Raw genomic sequence first — 14,793 nt, 5'->3', positions numbered from 1 at the left:
GAACAATTACTCCAGTAAAAGTAAAATACAAGGTGTGTTATAGTTAAATTCTTTTTCTTTTTTCAAAATGTTATCCAAGTAAATGTAACCAAGTAAATAGTTACTATCACAAAAAAAGAAGCAAACTTACACAATTATAATGCTAAAACCGTTCGATGTTTCTAAAAAACTCATATAAACACAATTTGTAGTTCATCCCAGGGAAAAAAAAAATCCCGCTTGCGCCGCTTTAGTTTAAATATCGCGAGGTTTCGTGTGTTGGCGAGTTGTCCTCCGGGAGATCTCGTGAGACCTTTCAGTAGTGGACTGCAAGGCTAAGGTAAGCGAGGACACCGACCGCACCACGTATCACGTAGGTTCCGACAGGTAACTGAATTATACGGGGGAATGTGTCGCTCCGGCAGCGGCCGCGCTGCCTCGGTGCCGCCCGGTCTCAGGCAGCAGCGGGCGGCTCGCTGTAGCGGGATGCCCTCTGAGGTGATGAGCGGAGGGAGGGATGGATAAACGGATGAATGGGGTGGATCAAAACGGTCCAAACGCTAGCAACCGCCGCATCCAAATGTTTCTATAAAAAAAGTTGATAAATTGATATAATTTAGTATAATTTAGCTCGCAGCGTTTGGGAGCCATGTGTGGTGAAATGTAATGGATCTGAGGCTGCTAACGGGGCAGACAGGACGGCTGTAACCTAACGTAGCATCCCGGGCTAACCTGACACACCGGAGCTGGGGGGCATTGTCAGGCCCTGCTGCCCTTACTTACCTCCCTCCATGCAGGGATAAAAGCCCCAGATAGCTGAGAGGGGAGCTGGAGTCAGGCAATGATCAGGTGCTCTGTCTCCTCTTTAGCACCATGGACAGGGCTGCAGAATATTTCCTGTTTATATTTTTATTATCTCAGCAAACTGAGCAGCAGCAGTAGTATCTGTTTCTAGCAGCATCTATTTGATCAAATTGTAAGCAACTGTGCCCATTTCCACACAGATTCAATTATTATTATGTACGTCATCAATGAATTTAGTTCAGAAAGAACAATCCCCTTGAAATTTCTCCTTACAACTTTCAATTTATGTTAAATCCTTTAGATAAAAGTTACTTCTGCTGCTCATTATGTATTTTTTAATCCAATTCAATATTATTGAATGCAATATCTTCTAAGTATGCATAACTATGAGAAAAAAAATAGTGTGGAAAAATAGGTACTTTTTTCATTTCATTGTCTAAAACACCCATCCATTCAGGAATCCATTCAAGCATTGGTCAATTCATCTATGCATTCAAATAAAATCTGGCATAAATTAATTATGAACTTTTGTTGCTTTCCAATAGCAGGGTTTCCCCTAGTCTACTATAAGCCTGGTGGGCCACCAGGTTTTTCTTGTGCCCCCACCAGGCTAAGCATTGCTTATTTAGTTAAGTCTTTTTTAAATGTTTGCATTTTTAAGGCTTTATAGTTGGTGTTCAGGTGTTAATCTTCCAATATTTCAATAACACGTAATTATCAAGTGATGTTTTAAAATTTCCATGTCAACTTTAAACGTTTTTTAATTTTTTAACACGTTGGGCCGCTGGATGAATGACTGCCCTAGGACCCAGCCACCGGGCTTACCAAGTTTTCTATTGGAAACCTTGAATAGGCTTAAAGGTGCAGAGTATCTGAAAATGTGACCTGGGCAGAAAACCTGCAGTATTTCAGCTTTAATTCTCATGATAGTCTCCATTGCACAGTGTTTTGTATTGTCATGGAAAGTAAGTTAACTTGGTGAGTTTCTTTTTTTCATCCTGTAATGCAGCTGAAAATGACCTTTTGCCACCAGATTCTGGTGGCAAAACATATATTTTTTCCTCTCAAGTTTAGCTTTTTATAAGACTCAGAATACACAAGTCTGGTTTTATTATGCCTTAAGGCCTTTAGCTACGGCAGTATCTGGTGACATGGTGCCTGGCTCATGTTTTAAATGCCTTCTAATTAGGCATGGTAATGTAGGACATGCTGCATGTGCTCTGAGGGGTTGGCGTGATTGCAAGCTTACATGTGAAGGAGAAGGAAAGGCTGTGAAAGGAGTCTGAACAGATTGTGCTGCTGCCTGGAGTCATGGCGCGGACATGCATCTCTGTCACCTTCTGATACCGACTGTCGCTGTGCAACAGCGCGCTGCACCTGTTCAGTGCAGGGTCGTAGTTTACTTTACTGTTTGCTTTATTTATTTATTTAAAAGAGACATTAATCAATAATCGGCAGAGTTGGACTTGCAAATGTGTGTGAGTGTAATCTCCATTTGCAGAAACTAGGAGGTTAACTAAAGAAAACAAGATTAATATATTAAATAACATGAGTTGCTCCAAGTATGAGCTGTCCTATAAGAGAATCTGACTGCCAAAGGCACTTATCCTCACCCGATTGTCCTACAAATCTTTTTATGATATCTGCATATTTAATCCCTTTTTATTAAGATGTAAATGAATGTATAGTTTAAAACATGCAGTAAAGGTATGGCTTTGACTTTCATAGCCAACATTTTCAAACCCTTCCTGTTTGTGTTTAACCCATCATACAGTATGTGACAGAATTATACTTATGCTTTTGCAGAACTAAAACTTCTCTTTATGCTCCGTAAAAATAAACTCAATTCTGTTCACAACTTTTTTTTTTTTACATGTTTTAAAAGTAAGCAATAAATGCAGCACTACAGTTTATTCCTTGACACAGCAAAATAACTTGCACAATTTTTTCTATCAACATTGAGAAACAAACATTCAGCAACCAGTCAGAGATCATTTGCTGACTAGTTTTATAGTCAGCATATATATGTATACATATGTGTGTGTGAGTGTGTTTAAATGATGTATTCAGACAACAACAGTGTCATCTGAATACATCTGATAAGTAACATGAGGTGAACCTACTTTAGGAAAGTTGTTAATATAGAAAACAAGAGGACTGAGTTTACAACCCTGAGGTACACCAAGATTCCTGTTTTTTTCTGAAAATATGCATACAGTGACTCAAAAATACATACAGTGACATCTACAACAAGTGACAAAAAGTTAAGGAAAGTCCTTAACTTAATGTGTAAAAATGATTTAGAGGAGCCAACGTAGAAACCTATGGTACACCAACATTGCTATTGATCTTTATAGTTGACAATTCTTTTGTAGCTTCTTTTGATCAGTCGAAAATGTTCAAGAAAGTCATTAATATACTAACTAAATCACAGATTATCTATTATAGACCCCTGAGGTACACCCTCATTGGTATCAAACATTTTGGAAAAAAATGGTTTCAGAGATTTTGTTCACTAGAAGTCTTTTGTTTTGTTTCTTTTCAGTCCTCCTTAATTGTCGGTCCCTGCAGGACGACAACAAATTGCCTCCAGCACCTTGACTGAAGCACCAGAACCTGCTCTGAAGTCATGGGGAATATTTTTGGGAATTTGCTGAAGAGCCTCATAGGAAAGAAGGAGATGAGGATCTTGATGGTGGGGCTGGACGCTGCTGGGAAAACGACAATCCTTTACAAACTGAAACTGGGGGAAATAGTCACCACCATCCCTACAATCGGTGAGCTGAGATAATCACATTAATTGCACCATCACAGTTGTTCACTGTGTTTGCATGAAACATGACATCTCCCCTTTCCTCAGGATTCAATGTGGAGACAGTGGAGTACAAGAACATCAGCTTCACTGTGTGGGACGTGGGCGGACAGGATAAGATCCGGCCCCTCTGGAGGCACTACTTCCAAAACACTCAGGGTGAGCAGAGCTAATCAGCCAGCCTCAGCAAATGTCTGCTTGTTTTCAGAAAACGGTGAGTTCAGTCTGATTTATTCTTACTGTTTCAGGTCTGATCTTTGTGGTGGACAGTAACGACAGAGAACGTGTGAACGAAGCTCGAGAGGAGCTGATGAGGATGCTGGCTGAGGATGAGCTGAGAGATGCAGTTCTCCTTGTGTTTGCAAATAAGCAGGCAAGAAGCCTTTAGTTTTCAAACCGCTGCAAAGTATATAAGATTATCGTCTGTTTCATGGTGCTCCAAGTGTTTATTTTCACAAGTCGCAGTTGGTTTAGACTATTATAGAGTAAAAGAGCGTTCAGGACACTGTTCCCACCTCCATGAACAAGCAAAAATGTTGGAGATGCAACAGGATATTAAAATGCAAGATGCATGTTTAAAAATAAACAGAACAGTTCTGCCAGTCATATAGAAGGAATAATTATACACATTTCACAGCTTCAGATGCATGAAATCATAATTACATGCCATAATTAGAAGCTCTGCAGGGAGCGATGTGTGGGACTTATCCTCAGGAAATAGAAAGCTGTAACATTCAGTCCTGCTTTCTTCTTGACAAAGCTGATAAGGGTTGATGTTTCTTTAGAAAGCAAATAAAAAAATGGTTTTGCACACTCACCAAGTCTCCATAGCAACCAATAGGCCTATCAACATGCCAACCTCTTGTTTTGAGGCTTGCCAGAAAAAAGCCTTTTCTGACCACAGTTGTCAGCGCTACTTGAACTTTGACTAGAAAACATGTTCTTTGGTCAGATGAGACTAAAACTAACACTCCACGTGGCTTTGGTGTGAAAAAAGGATAAATGTTTTTTTTATTTAGCACATAATCCCTGCTGATAAGCACAGAAGAGGATCTGTGATGAAATGGGCTGTGACTCTTCCAAAGAGAATAAAAATTTTGTTAGAGTGCATAACATTTGAAATACCAGGACATTTAGGGTATTTTTACACCTGATAATCTGTTAGGCTCGTTTTGATTGGGGACCGAATTTGCAACATTTGTTACATTTTGAGCTGATGTGATTCACTTTCACACTGCACTGTGTCAAACGAACCAAACCAATTGAAAAACCTGTTCCCCTCCTCACCTGTGGTGGCGCTGCACCAAGAATCACTGAAGGAAACGACATGAGCGCAGCTTCCTTCTTCAAGAAATGTAAACAATAAGGATGTGGCATCAGATTTTAGCGACTGTAGGATTTCTCTTTTGTCTTTGGCAAAAGGACACAAGCTATTTCTCTCGCTAGCAATAGACTTGCATGTTTGTTTTGGTTGTATTTACCCAGAATGCCATGCACTACAGTCCATTTTTTTGCTTCTAGAGCGGTCTCCGCTATAATTCTCTGTTTGCTCTAACCTTGTGAAATGTTGCCAGACAAGGTTTATTGATGCCATATTGGAAATTAAGGGTTGTAAAGCTGATTACCAGGGTGTGTGTCAACAATTGCGATACATCAGATAAAATTCTTTTTCATTAAATTTAGATTTTTAAAAGATTGTTACATGCTAACCTTCCCCCCTTGTATTGACAGGATTTACCAAACGCCATGAACGCCGCGGAGATCACAGACAAGCTGGGCTTACACTCCCTCCGTCACCGCAACTGGTACATCCAGGCCACATGCGCTACCAGTGGCGACGGCCTCTATGAGGGCCTTGACTGGCTGGCCAATCAGCTCAAGAACAAAAAGTAAGAGGGGGCAAACCTGGAAAACACAGCCAGCAAGCCACCCGATCCAGTGTTTTCTTTCCTCTGGGGATGGAGGGTGAGGTTTTGGTGCAAGGGTTTTGAATGGTAGGCGCAAAACAAGACCCTGGTTTTGAGGGAGACTTCATTTTTGCTCCGTGCTCAGTGGTTATTTAAAGAAAAAAAAGGTTCATATCTAACCACATGCACTGATTCACACTAACCGTAAGCAGTCACAGCAGACACTTGCTTTTGCTCCGTCCACCTCTCGTTCTTTGGTTCGGTGTGCTCTGTGTTAGTCTGTAGTGCCGTGTCCAGTTTTCGTTTTCCAGGTGTGAGTCATTAATCGTTGTCCTGTCCTGCAGGGTCACAGAGATGTGTTACACAGCCACGTTAATCTTTGCGGGTTCTGATGGTTTGCTCTCCTTTCCCTATTGTTAGCAGTGCTGAACACTTCGTCTCGGTGTCTAGATGCAGAGGGATTTTTCATCACAAACAGCTAAAGAAACAATTCTTACCCTGTACATAATCCCCTTCAAACATAATCCCATTAACTCAGGTCAACCTCTCTGTCCCTTCTGAAAAAAAGCTTCTCCACAGCATGATGCTGCCACCACCATATTTCATGGAGGAAATGGCAGCTCCCTCCACATGCTAAACAAACAAAATCTTACTGCCGTATTTTGGGAATATTGTGATATCCTGTATTTAACTCTATTGATCTTCAATTAACTTTAACCAGCTTCCCAAAGTCCCTGCTGAAGAAAAGCCTCCCCACAGCATGATGCTGCCACCACCAGGTTTCATGGTGGAGATGGTGTGTTAAGCGCCGTGTGTGGAGTTAGTGTTCCTCTGCATCTATCCACACCTGCATGTTGGCTAGGTGCAGAGCGGCTTCTTCCTCAAGTTTGCTGCGTCTCCTCTGGAGGTGGGGGACATGGGATTAGAAATTTATTGCAATCTTTTGTGTTGCTATTATGACAGTAACAGTAAGAAAGAAAACCCATTTATATCATAATAAGAGTAAGAAAAAAAAATTATCGCTTGTTTTTTAGGTAGTTATGGCTGTGACTACATGTCACATCATTCATGGCATCACAAGTACAAATATTGTTCTTGGAAAAACTTTCCCATTTGAATTAGACTTCTTCGGGATGCCACTTATTTAAAGAACTGTGGTTTACATCACTAAACTGCACAGAGTAGCTGCATTTAGTCATATTTTCAAAGTTACTGATATTTATTTTTACTCGAAACAAACAGTGGAGAAAACTGTGGAAATGATAATACTGTCAGCTTTGTGGGGTTTTAAAAAACATTAATTGAAATTTATTGAGAGATCGAAAAATCAAAATTTGTATTACAAGATATTTGTTTTTATCATAAATGATTTGATAAATGCCCACCTACAGTCCCCTATGAAAACATGAAACAGGAGATGGTTTTCTTTCTTTGAGACTTTCTTCTTGCCACTCTTTTATAAAGATCAGATCATGTGGAGTTAGAAACAGCAGCAGCTCTGTGTGAATTTCACTTTCTGTTTTAGTTGTTCTGACCTGCAGAACCTGGCTTCACATTATAATAGCATTCTGCAGATTCATACCATCATAGCTGACTCTGACGGTTTCCTTGCAGGCAGCAGAGAAATAATAATTCATGAACATCTCTCCCATCATGCTAAAGACACATCCTCTTACTGCCACATTATGGAAATCTTTTGAGAGCCATGCTGTGTTAGTAGTAGCTTGTGGCAACCTGAAGCACTGAAACTGGACATTTTAAATATTTAAACCTGTGCTACACGCTCTCAATTACCTGACATGGATGCAGCCTTATCAGCAGCCCTTTTCCATTCAGAAATCCGTAGATGATGAGGTTTTCTCTAACCTGCTCTCATTGTTGCCACAAAAATTGACTAAAACTCTGCGATTTGCATGAGATGCCATCATATGCTTATGTGTTTTTAGGACATATAGAATCATTTTATAGTACAATCAAACAATTATGTTACCCTCAGTTGTTACAAAAGTGCTTTCTAATATATCAAATATGACTTAAAATAAACCTGACTTTGCAATTTGGCACCTTCAAATTGGGCCACTGTCTCTTTAAGAAGCTTTCCAACACTCTACTTTGTTGTCATCACAACAAAGCTCCTAGATCATGCTGTTTAAAACCATTCTTAGGAGCGTTGGACTGAAAAGTAGGTCATATAGTGAACTCAGCAGACACACAGTTCCACCAGGTGTTTGCTAATTGTTGCTGCCGCTAGTCTGCAGGAGCTGAGTGGGGGAGTTGTGGAGGAGGACTGCTGTGTGAGGTCAGAGCTTGGCTTCAAGGACAAGATTTATGGGAAAGATGACACTTTGTGAGAACCGCTGTTTTGCACAGCTGAATGGTTGCTACAGGAGATTAAAGGATTTCTCAAACATGCATGAAAGAATCAAAGCAACTCTCCAGGTATGTTTTTGATGAGGGAATGACTTTATAATATGATATAAAGTTAAAAAATGTCATACTACCGCCCCTTTAAAGTGAGACACAGCTGCTTGTCCACCTTCTAATGTGTCTAAATCAGCTCTCAAATAGCACCAGCTTGTGGTTTTTGTTTTTGTTTTTGTTTTCCCTGTTGATTCTGTCACTTAAAGCTCAACTACTGAATGTGAATGTTGTGAAGGTATCTTCACCTGGCTGTAATTATAGATAGTTAATGTTCTGTTTGCATATTTATTGAAAGGAGAGACAATCCGTCTCCACCTTCGTCTCTGACTGATGACGTCACGGCTGAAACCATCAGAATCCACAGATTTTTAATGTCTTGCAAAAGTATTCACCTCTCTGCATTCTGCCGCACTGCAACAAATAAACTTTAATGTTTGTAACTGGATTTTTAGGTGGTCAACACACAAGGAATTGCATAAGCGTGAAGTGGTTTAAATTATTACCTTGTACTCCAGTCCATTATTTTATCAACTTTGACAAGTTGGCTTGTCTTTTACGAAAAAAAAATATTGCCCACAGCATGATGCTGCCACTACCATGTTTAAAAGTTGGCGTTGTTGTGTGCAGTATTAGTTTTCTGACGCATTTAGTGTTTTGCTTAAATTTTAAGCTCCTCTGACAGGATCAGACTTTAATTGTGAAGACAAATTTCCTTCCAATTCGCTGTTATGCATCACTTTGCGTTGGTCTGTCTCGCCATATCCTGACTAAATGCATTGAAGTTTGTGATTGTCAAAATGACCAAATACCAAAAGTTAAAGTTCAAAGTCCTATGAATACTTTTGCAAGGTGCTAAATGTCAATAAAATGTTTTTTCCTGTGCCATACTCAGTCACATACTATCAACAGTGTCACCTACTGTACATCCTCTGGTATCTTATCCGTACTTTTCTCATATCTAAGGTGTTATACGGTTATGGATCAATTCATTTTGGGGGTTCATGTGGCCTTATAGTTAAATTTTTAATTTGACTTGCACATATTTATCTATTTAAAGAAAAACAACCTGCTGTTTATTAATCAGCACCCTCAAAAGCCAGATTTTGCACTGCACTTCACATTGACAAGGCAAACATTTCCTCACAAGGCGTTCTCTTTGTTTTGCTGTTTTACTGGATTCATGTTCGGTGGTTGGACTTCTTCTTTGGTTTTCTTTGGGGTTTAAATGAACTTTCACGTAGACGGTGTCTGTAAAACAATGGTAATTAGTGTGGAAAAGAATATTTTCCTTCATTCATTCTTTACCATTATAGTTGCACAAGTAGATAAAAAAATGTTCCAGTGCTGAATGCATGGAGACATCTGTATGTGATGTAAGACAAGATCCTGCTGTATTAAAAAAATTAAATAAACTCATTTATTGTACAACCTGTCTCCCCTGGCTGGTGTGGTTGTTACTCATGCATTGTAACAAAAAAAAAACCTGACAGTACATCTTAGTATCAGAAATAACTTGTATTTCTGTCAATTAATTAAAGTCAAAATAGGTTTTTTGAAGTAATATTTCAGTTGTTTTAAGGGCAGCACAAGTTTTGGGGAATTTTAAGTAAAAATAAATTGTTCCATTGACTCATTTCTATTCAAGTTGACTTTATATCTAAAATGATAGCCCAATTGAGCATATTGATATTTTTTCATGCATTATTGTCATTACTTTTTGTTTATAAATCAGAATGGGGTGAACAAGTAAAATAAAAATGAGGTAATTCAAATATTTTTTATGATCCCTACAGAAACAAGCAGAAAAAACAATAGACTACCCTAATTTGTTAGTTTATTACTGCACTTTAAAATAAAACATTCAGTTAACAAAAAGATTTCAAGTGAACATAATTAAATTTGTTTTGTGGCATGAACTTTTAAATTAAAACAAAAAGCCCTGTTTAGGGATTCTGCTGCATCTTCAAACGTTTCAATTTAATCTAAATTTTGGGCCTTAAACTGTCAGGAGTGTTTGTTTTGTCATAATTTTCACTTAGTTACAACTTTAATGTGAATTTTGTTATTACATTATAATAAAACACAAACGGCAATGATGCACGGCATCAAACAGCCCTGAGTGAAGTCTGCTCCTGCAGCTGATTTCTTGATTTAAATTACTCTTTTCTTTTTCACGTGGATCTTAAAGTTACATAATAATTTAAAGAATATTTTAAAATCCATTGAACTTTGCAGACATGCTGGATCAAATCATTTTCTCCACTTTATAGAGTCAGGAACATCTGGGAACATGAGTCCTGTGCTGTGCCGACGTCCTGAGGCCATTCGTGTTTTCTGCCTTTTGTCCAAGGAGGTACGGTTTTGGTCGCAGGTTTCCATGAAAACGTTGCCAAAGAGTGGGAAAACCCTGCTCCAAAAACAACTTTGTCAAAACCAAGGATTAATTTGGTGATGAACAACACTTTTATACAGAGGATGATGAGGAACCTGGTCAAAGGTTGAGTGACTCAGGGATTAAAACACAAACATGACGGTTCCATGGCAAGGACTCCTCCCTTAATTCCACATTAAACCTGTTGGTGTCTTTCCATTAACTAGACTTACTTCTCCTTTGCAGCTATGTTTATTATTGAGGAACTAATGCCAAAAAAAAGTGAACAACCCTGCAGTAGTCACATTTGTAAAGAATATAATTTAAAGCCTCTGGGACGTGATTGTACGTTCATTTGTAAATGATGAGCTGCTGCGATGTTTGACCAGAAGAGGGCGACAATATTCCGCTGAAAGGACATGAAGGATGTCCTGCGCTACACGCTTCAATGTCTCTGGAGAGACTTTTGAGGATTAATAAAAACATTGACATGATCATAAACAACTCAAACCCATTAAAGTAAACTGCAAAATCAATTTCTAAATTACAGTCACAACGTTTTATCACATCTTATCAGTTTTCTTTAGTGCTACGACTATAATAGAGTACACTTTTGTTTGTTATTTTAGAAACGCTATAAATATCAGCCTCTACATTATTAACTGGTTTGATTGCATCAGATCACGTTGCACTGATTACATGTAGTAAGGAGAACATTTCAAAGCTCCTATTTTCACTATAAGAGATTTTAAAAATTAGAAGAAAAACAAGTTTTGACTAAATTATTGAGCCTCATGGCATTTCCAAGTGCATATCTGTGTCATGTTGATCAAATGGACTATAACTACCAAAATATATTTGCTGACCCCTCCAGGTATTTGGGTTAATTTGTTTCACAAGCAGCAAGTGCTTGTTTCACAAACAGGTGTAAAAAACTAAATATCCCTCAGTCAACTGTTAGCGGTTTTATATGAAGTGGAAGTGATTGCTGTGAAAACAGCATCTCGGCCATGAAGTGATGTAAAATCACAGAGCTGGGTCAGACAGATCCGTACTGTGAAGAGCTGAACAGTTTCACACCTCCAAACCCCATGTGGCCTTCAGATCAGCTCAGGAACAATTTGAAAAGAACTTCATGGGTTTCCATGAGTGACCAGCTGCATCCAATCCTTACATCACCAAGTGCAATGCAAAGGATCTGATGCAGTGGTAAAGTATGCAGCTACAGGACTGCAGAGCTGTGGAGATATATGGAGATATATTCTCTGGAACTCTGGGTTACACAATGTCACTTTGGTTCCAATGAAAGGAAAGGTTTGGAAATTTTGGACAATTTCCCAACAAAGTCTTTTGCAGAGATATTTACATCTTGAACATATTAATCCTGATGAAGCCAAGAAGTCGAAACACGTTGGACTATCAATAAAGTTAAAGAGCTGCTGGAGTTTTCACCTCAACACACCTTGAACATTTTCATATCTTTCCCCAAGACATTTACAGTCCAACAGATTTCTAGTTAGACTTGGTTTTGTTTTTTTATGGTTTTATAATTTGGTTTTTTCACAAAAAATCTGAAAAGTGTGTTGTGCATCTGTTCTCAGTCTTCTTGTGTCCATCATCTTTTAATATAATTAGTTGGTAAATTTTGGACAATTTCCCAACATTGTGGGAACAGTTCCACTTCCTTTTCCAACATCTCTGGGCACCATTTATTCACATGGATGTGTGAGTTTACTGACTGACTTGCACTGACCTTGTGACCAGCGTGACAGAACACCTTCAGGATGAATCAGTCAGAACGCAGACTCAGAGTCTGCGTTGTTTTCTCATCCAACAAAACAAATGCACTTCTGGAAAAAGGAGGAAAAAAAACTGCAAATGCTTGTATCTAAACCTTGTGGAAAGCCTGTCACAGCTGCACAGTGTGGGCTGACTCCATAATAAACCAGACAGAGCGAGAATTGGATGTCACTCCAGCTCATTCTGAGGTCAGATACAGTAAATATGTTTTTGCAATATAGTCGACGACTGAAGGGGTGAAATAAGTCAATGGGTTTTTAAGTCTTTGAACAGGAAATTACCTCTGACAAAGTCAACACAGAAATATGGTCAGCTTTCATAACATGTTTTGAACCAGCAACAAAGAGGACACCTTACAACACAACAAGCTTTTTATAGTACTTAAAATAATCTTAAACAGTTTGTTCTTTTAATTTAAATACATTTTCGCTTGGACCGTTTTCAGTATCCGGTCACTTTCTTTGACTTTTTCACATTATAAACCTTTGGAGAGTGTTTATTTTGTATCTGACAGATTTGATTTGTGTTAAAATAAATTGTTTTGCAGTAATCTGTAGGGATAAGAAGCAGTTTTATATTTAATAATCCCTTCCTGTTACTAGTGATACATTAACCTTTGTCTTGAACAACCTTTCTACCTCCTTACAGGAAAGTAATACAAAGGTTTGTTTTTTTTCCCCTCCGTACATTTTCGATGTTGTTGGATGGAACAACTCAAGATGTTTGTGTTCCTGAGAGAGACTGGCGGTGCAGGCAGAACCAGTTACTGCAGAGCGGTTTGGCCCGCTTGTCCACTCCTTAGGTTGTTTTTTGTTTTTTTTTTACTAAGGTTCTTTTGTTCTTAAACCAAAGCAAGATAACTTATCTCAACCAGGAAGAAATGTTTCTTACAAGCAAATTAAACAATCTGCTGCTCTTGTTTTGCACAAACGATAGTCCTAAGTCCAGCAGTAAATCGGTGCAGCAGCAATGCTGTGATGCAGCAATAAAGTGATCTTACACCTCAAGAACTTCAGCAGAAAGGAGTGGCAGGGGTCAAAGTCTCTAGGGGCGGCTAAGGAGGAGATTCGTGCCAGCAAACAATGAGTAACAGATAAAGGGGAGCATTTAAAGCTATCTTAGTCGTTGTTGTTGTTTGTTGCAGTGGACAGGACGAATGTCTTTAGGTAACGAGTGAGACGCTGACACACCCTGTCTGATGGAGATGATAAAACTAGTTTTACATGAAGGAACAAGAAGAAAAACAAGAGATCATAACAACTTTGACTGACACTTTACAAGGCATACTAGAGAAGTTCATATGTTCACAGGATGTTGGTGTTAGAAGAATAAGTTAGAGAAATCTGCTGCAAGTCTCACTTTGGGCAAAAGGGGCATAAATCCTGGAGAGGCCTTCACAGAGCACAGATCTGAATCTCATGGATGAGTCTAGATGAGTTGGCGCAATTTGTCATGATGGAGGAGGGAGTGCATACCTCCAGAGACTTGTGGCAACCCAGTGAAGAACTACAGAGAGCGATCACAGCGCTGACCATTAAACCCCACGAAGGCTAACAGCTTCAGCCTTCTCATTTTTCAGTTTTCTTGTTACAAATCAGCACATCAACATACACTGATAAAACTTCATGGAGATTTTGACGCAGGTCACATCTGAAAAGATTAGATACGCATCAGATGTAGGACAATATGTCCAAGTGGCCTGGATCGCGTTTGAAAAAAATTAGATCTGTGTCGTTCAAAAAGATCAAATACAAATCTCATAAAGGCAAAAAATTAAAAAAAAGATGTAGATCACTTCATCCTGCAGTGCGAATGTAGTCTCTTTCTCTTTTGGAAGCAATATATAATGAGCAGTTTTTATCATAGCTATTTCCATGGAAATATTAACATTTTTATGTGTAATTCTGATATATGTAATGATACGTTTTGTTAATTTACCATGCAACACCTGTACAGTCTTACTTTCACTCTCCGCACTCCTGACTTGCTGATGCCATTTATTGTCTCTTGTCTATCTATCTCAATCAACTTAAAGTACAAAACATGAATAAGAACTTTAATTGTCTACTAAAATCAACACATCTTCTCCCTTTTGTTAGAACCTTATGAGTCTGGTTGTGACACTATCGGTTCTGCAACTCAACTCAGTCTGATTGGGAGAGCGCATCAAATTTCAATTTCTGCCACCGATTATCCATTAGATTTGCAGTTGAGGACAAAATTATATGATTTTACTTTACAATCCTCCTCAAAAATCTATAACTACCTGAGCAAAAGTACCTCCTGATGCTATTTATTTATTTATTTACCTTTTTTTTTTTTTTACTGGTTTCCCCTTCTTGTCTCCTGGGGAATCCCAGCGAATTACTCTTTTGCAAATCTCTCACACTGTTTCACATTTCAGTGTTTTACCTTCAGTCCGTGAGATTCAATTTGCCGCATTGTGCTGGTTAGTGAGCAGTGTTCACTTTGGACTGCTAGAGGTAAAGCAACTGGAAGCGACCCACCCTTGCAAAGAATCCAATAGGTCAAAGGTTAAATACAGGCTTCTACTTCATTAATGCAACCTATCTACCTGTATACCAGATGAAACCCTGTTTAATAAACTCAGTCACTCAATAATTATTATTCATTTTGTTCTGACACATTTAGACAATCAGCTTCTTCATATGAAAACATGTGAAAATGACCTGTGAAGA

At 38.7% G+C, this 14,793-nt stretch overlaps 1 protein-coding gene across 1 annotated transcript; it reads left to right on the top strand.

Annotated features, from left to right (window-relative positions):
- The first annotated feature begins 228 nt into the window (after positions 1-228).
- On the top strand, positions 229-9,357 carry LOC116710999 (ADP-ribosylation factor 3). The gene is made up of 5 exons (XM_032550365.1): positions 229-319; positions 3,329-3,560; positions 3,644-3,754; positions 3,844-3,968; positions 5,327-9,357. The coding sequence occupies exons 2-5, from the start codon at positions 3,413-3,415 to the stop codon at positions 5,486-5,488; spliced, it is 546 nt and encodes a 181-aa protein (XP_032406256.1). The 5' UTR covers positions 229-319; positions 3,329-3,412; the 3' UTR covers positions 5,489-9,357.
- Positions 9,358-14,793: the final 5,436 nt, after the last annotated feature.

Source organism: Xiphophorus hellerii, chromosome 20 (genome assembly GCF_003331165.1).
Source record: "Xiphophorus hellerii strain 12219 chromosome 20, Xiphophorus_hellerii-4.1, whole genome shotgun sequence".
In the NCBI taxonomy this organism is placed as follows: Eukaryota; Metazoa; Chordata; class Actinopteri; order Cyprinodontiformes; family Poeciliidae; genus Xiphophorus; species Xiphophorus hellerii.
This window is presented reverse-complemented; position numbering and strand designations above follow the sequence as displayed.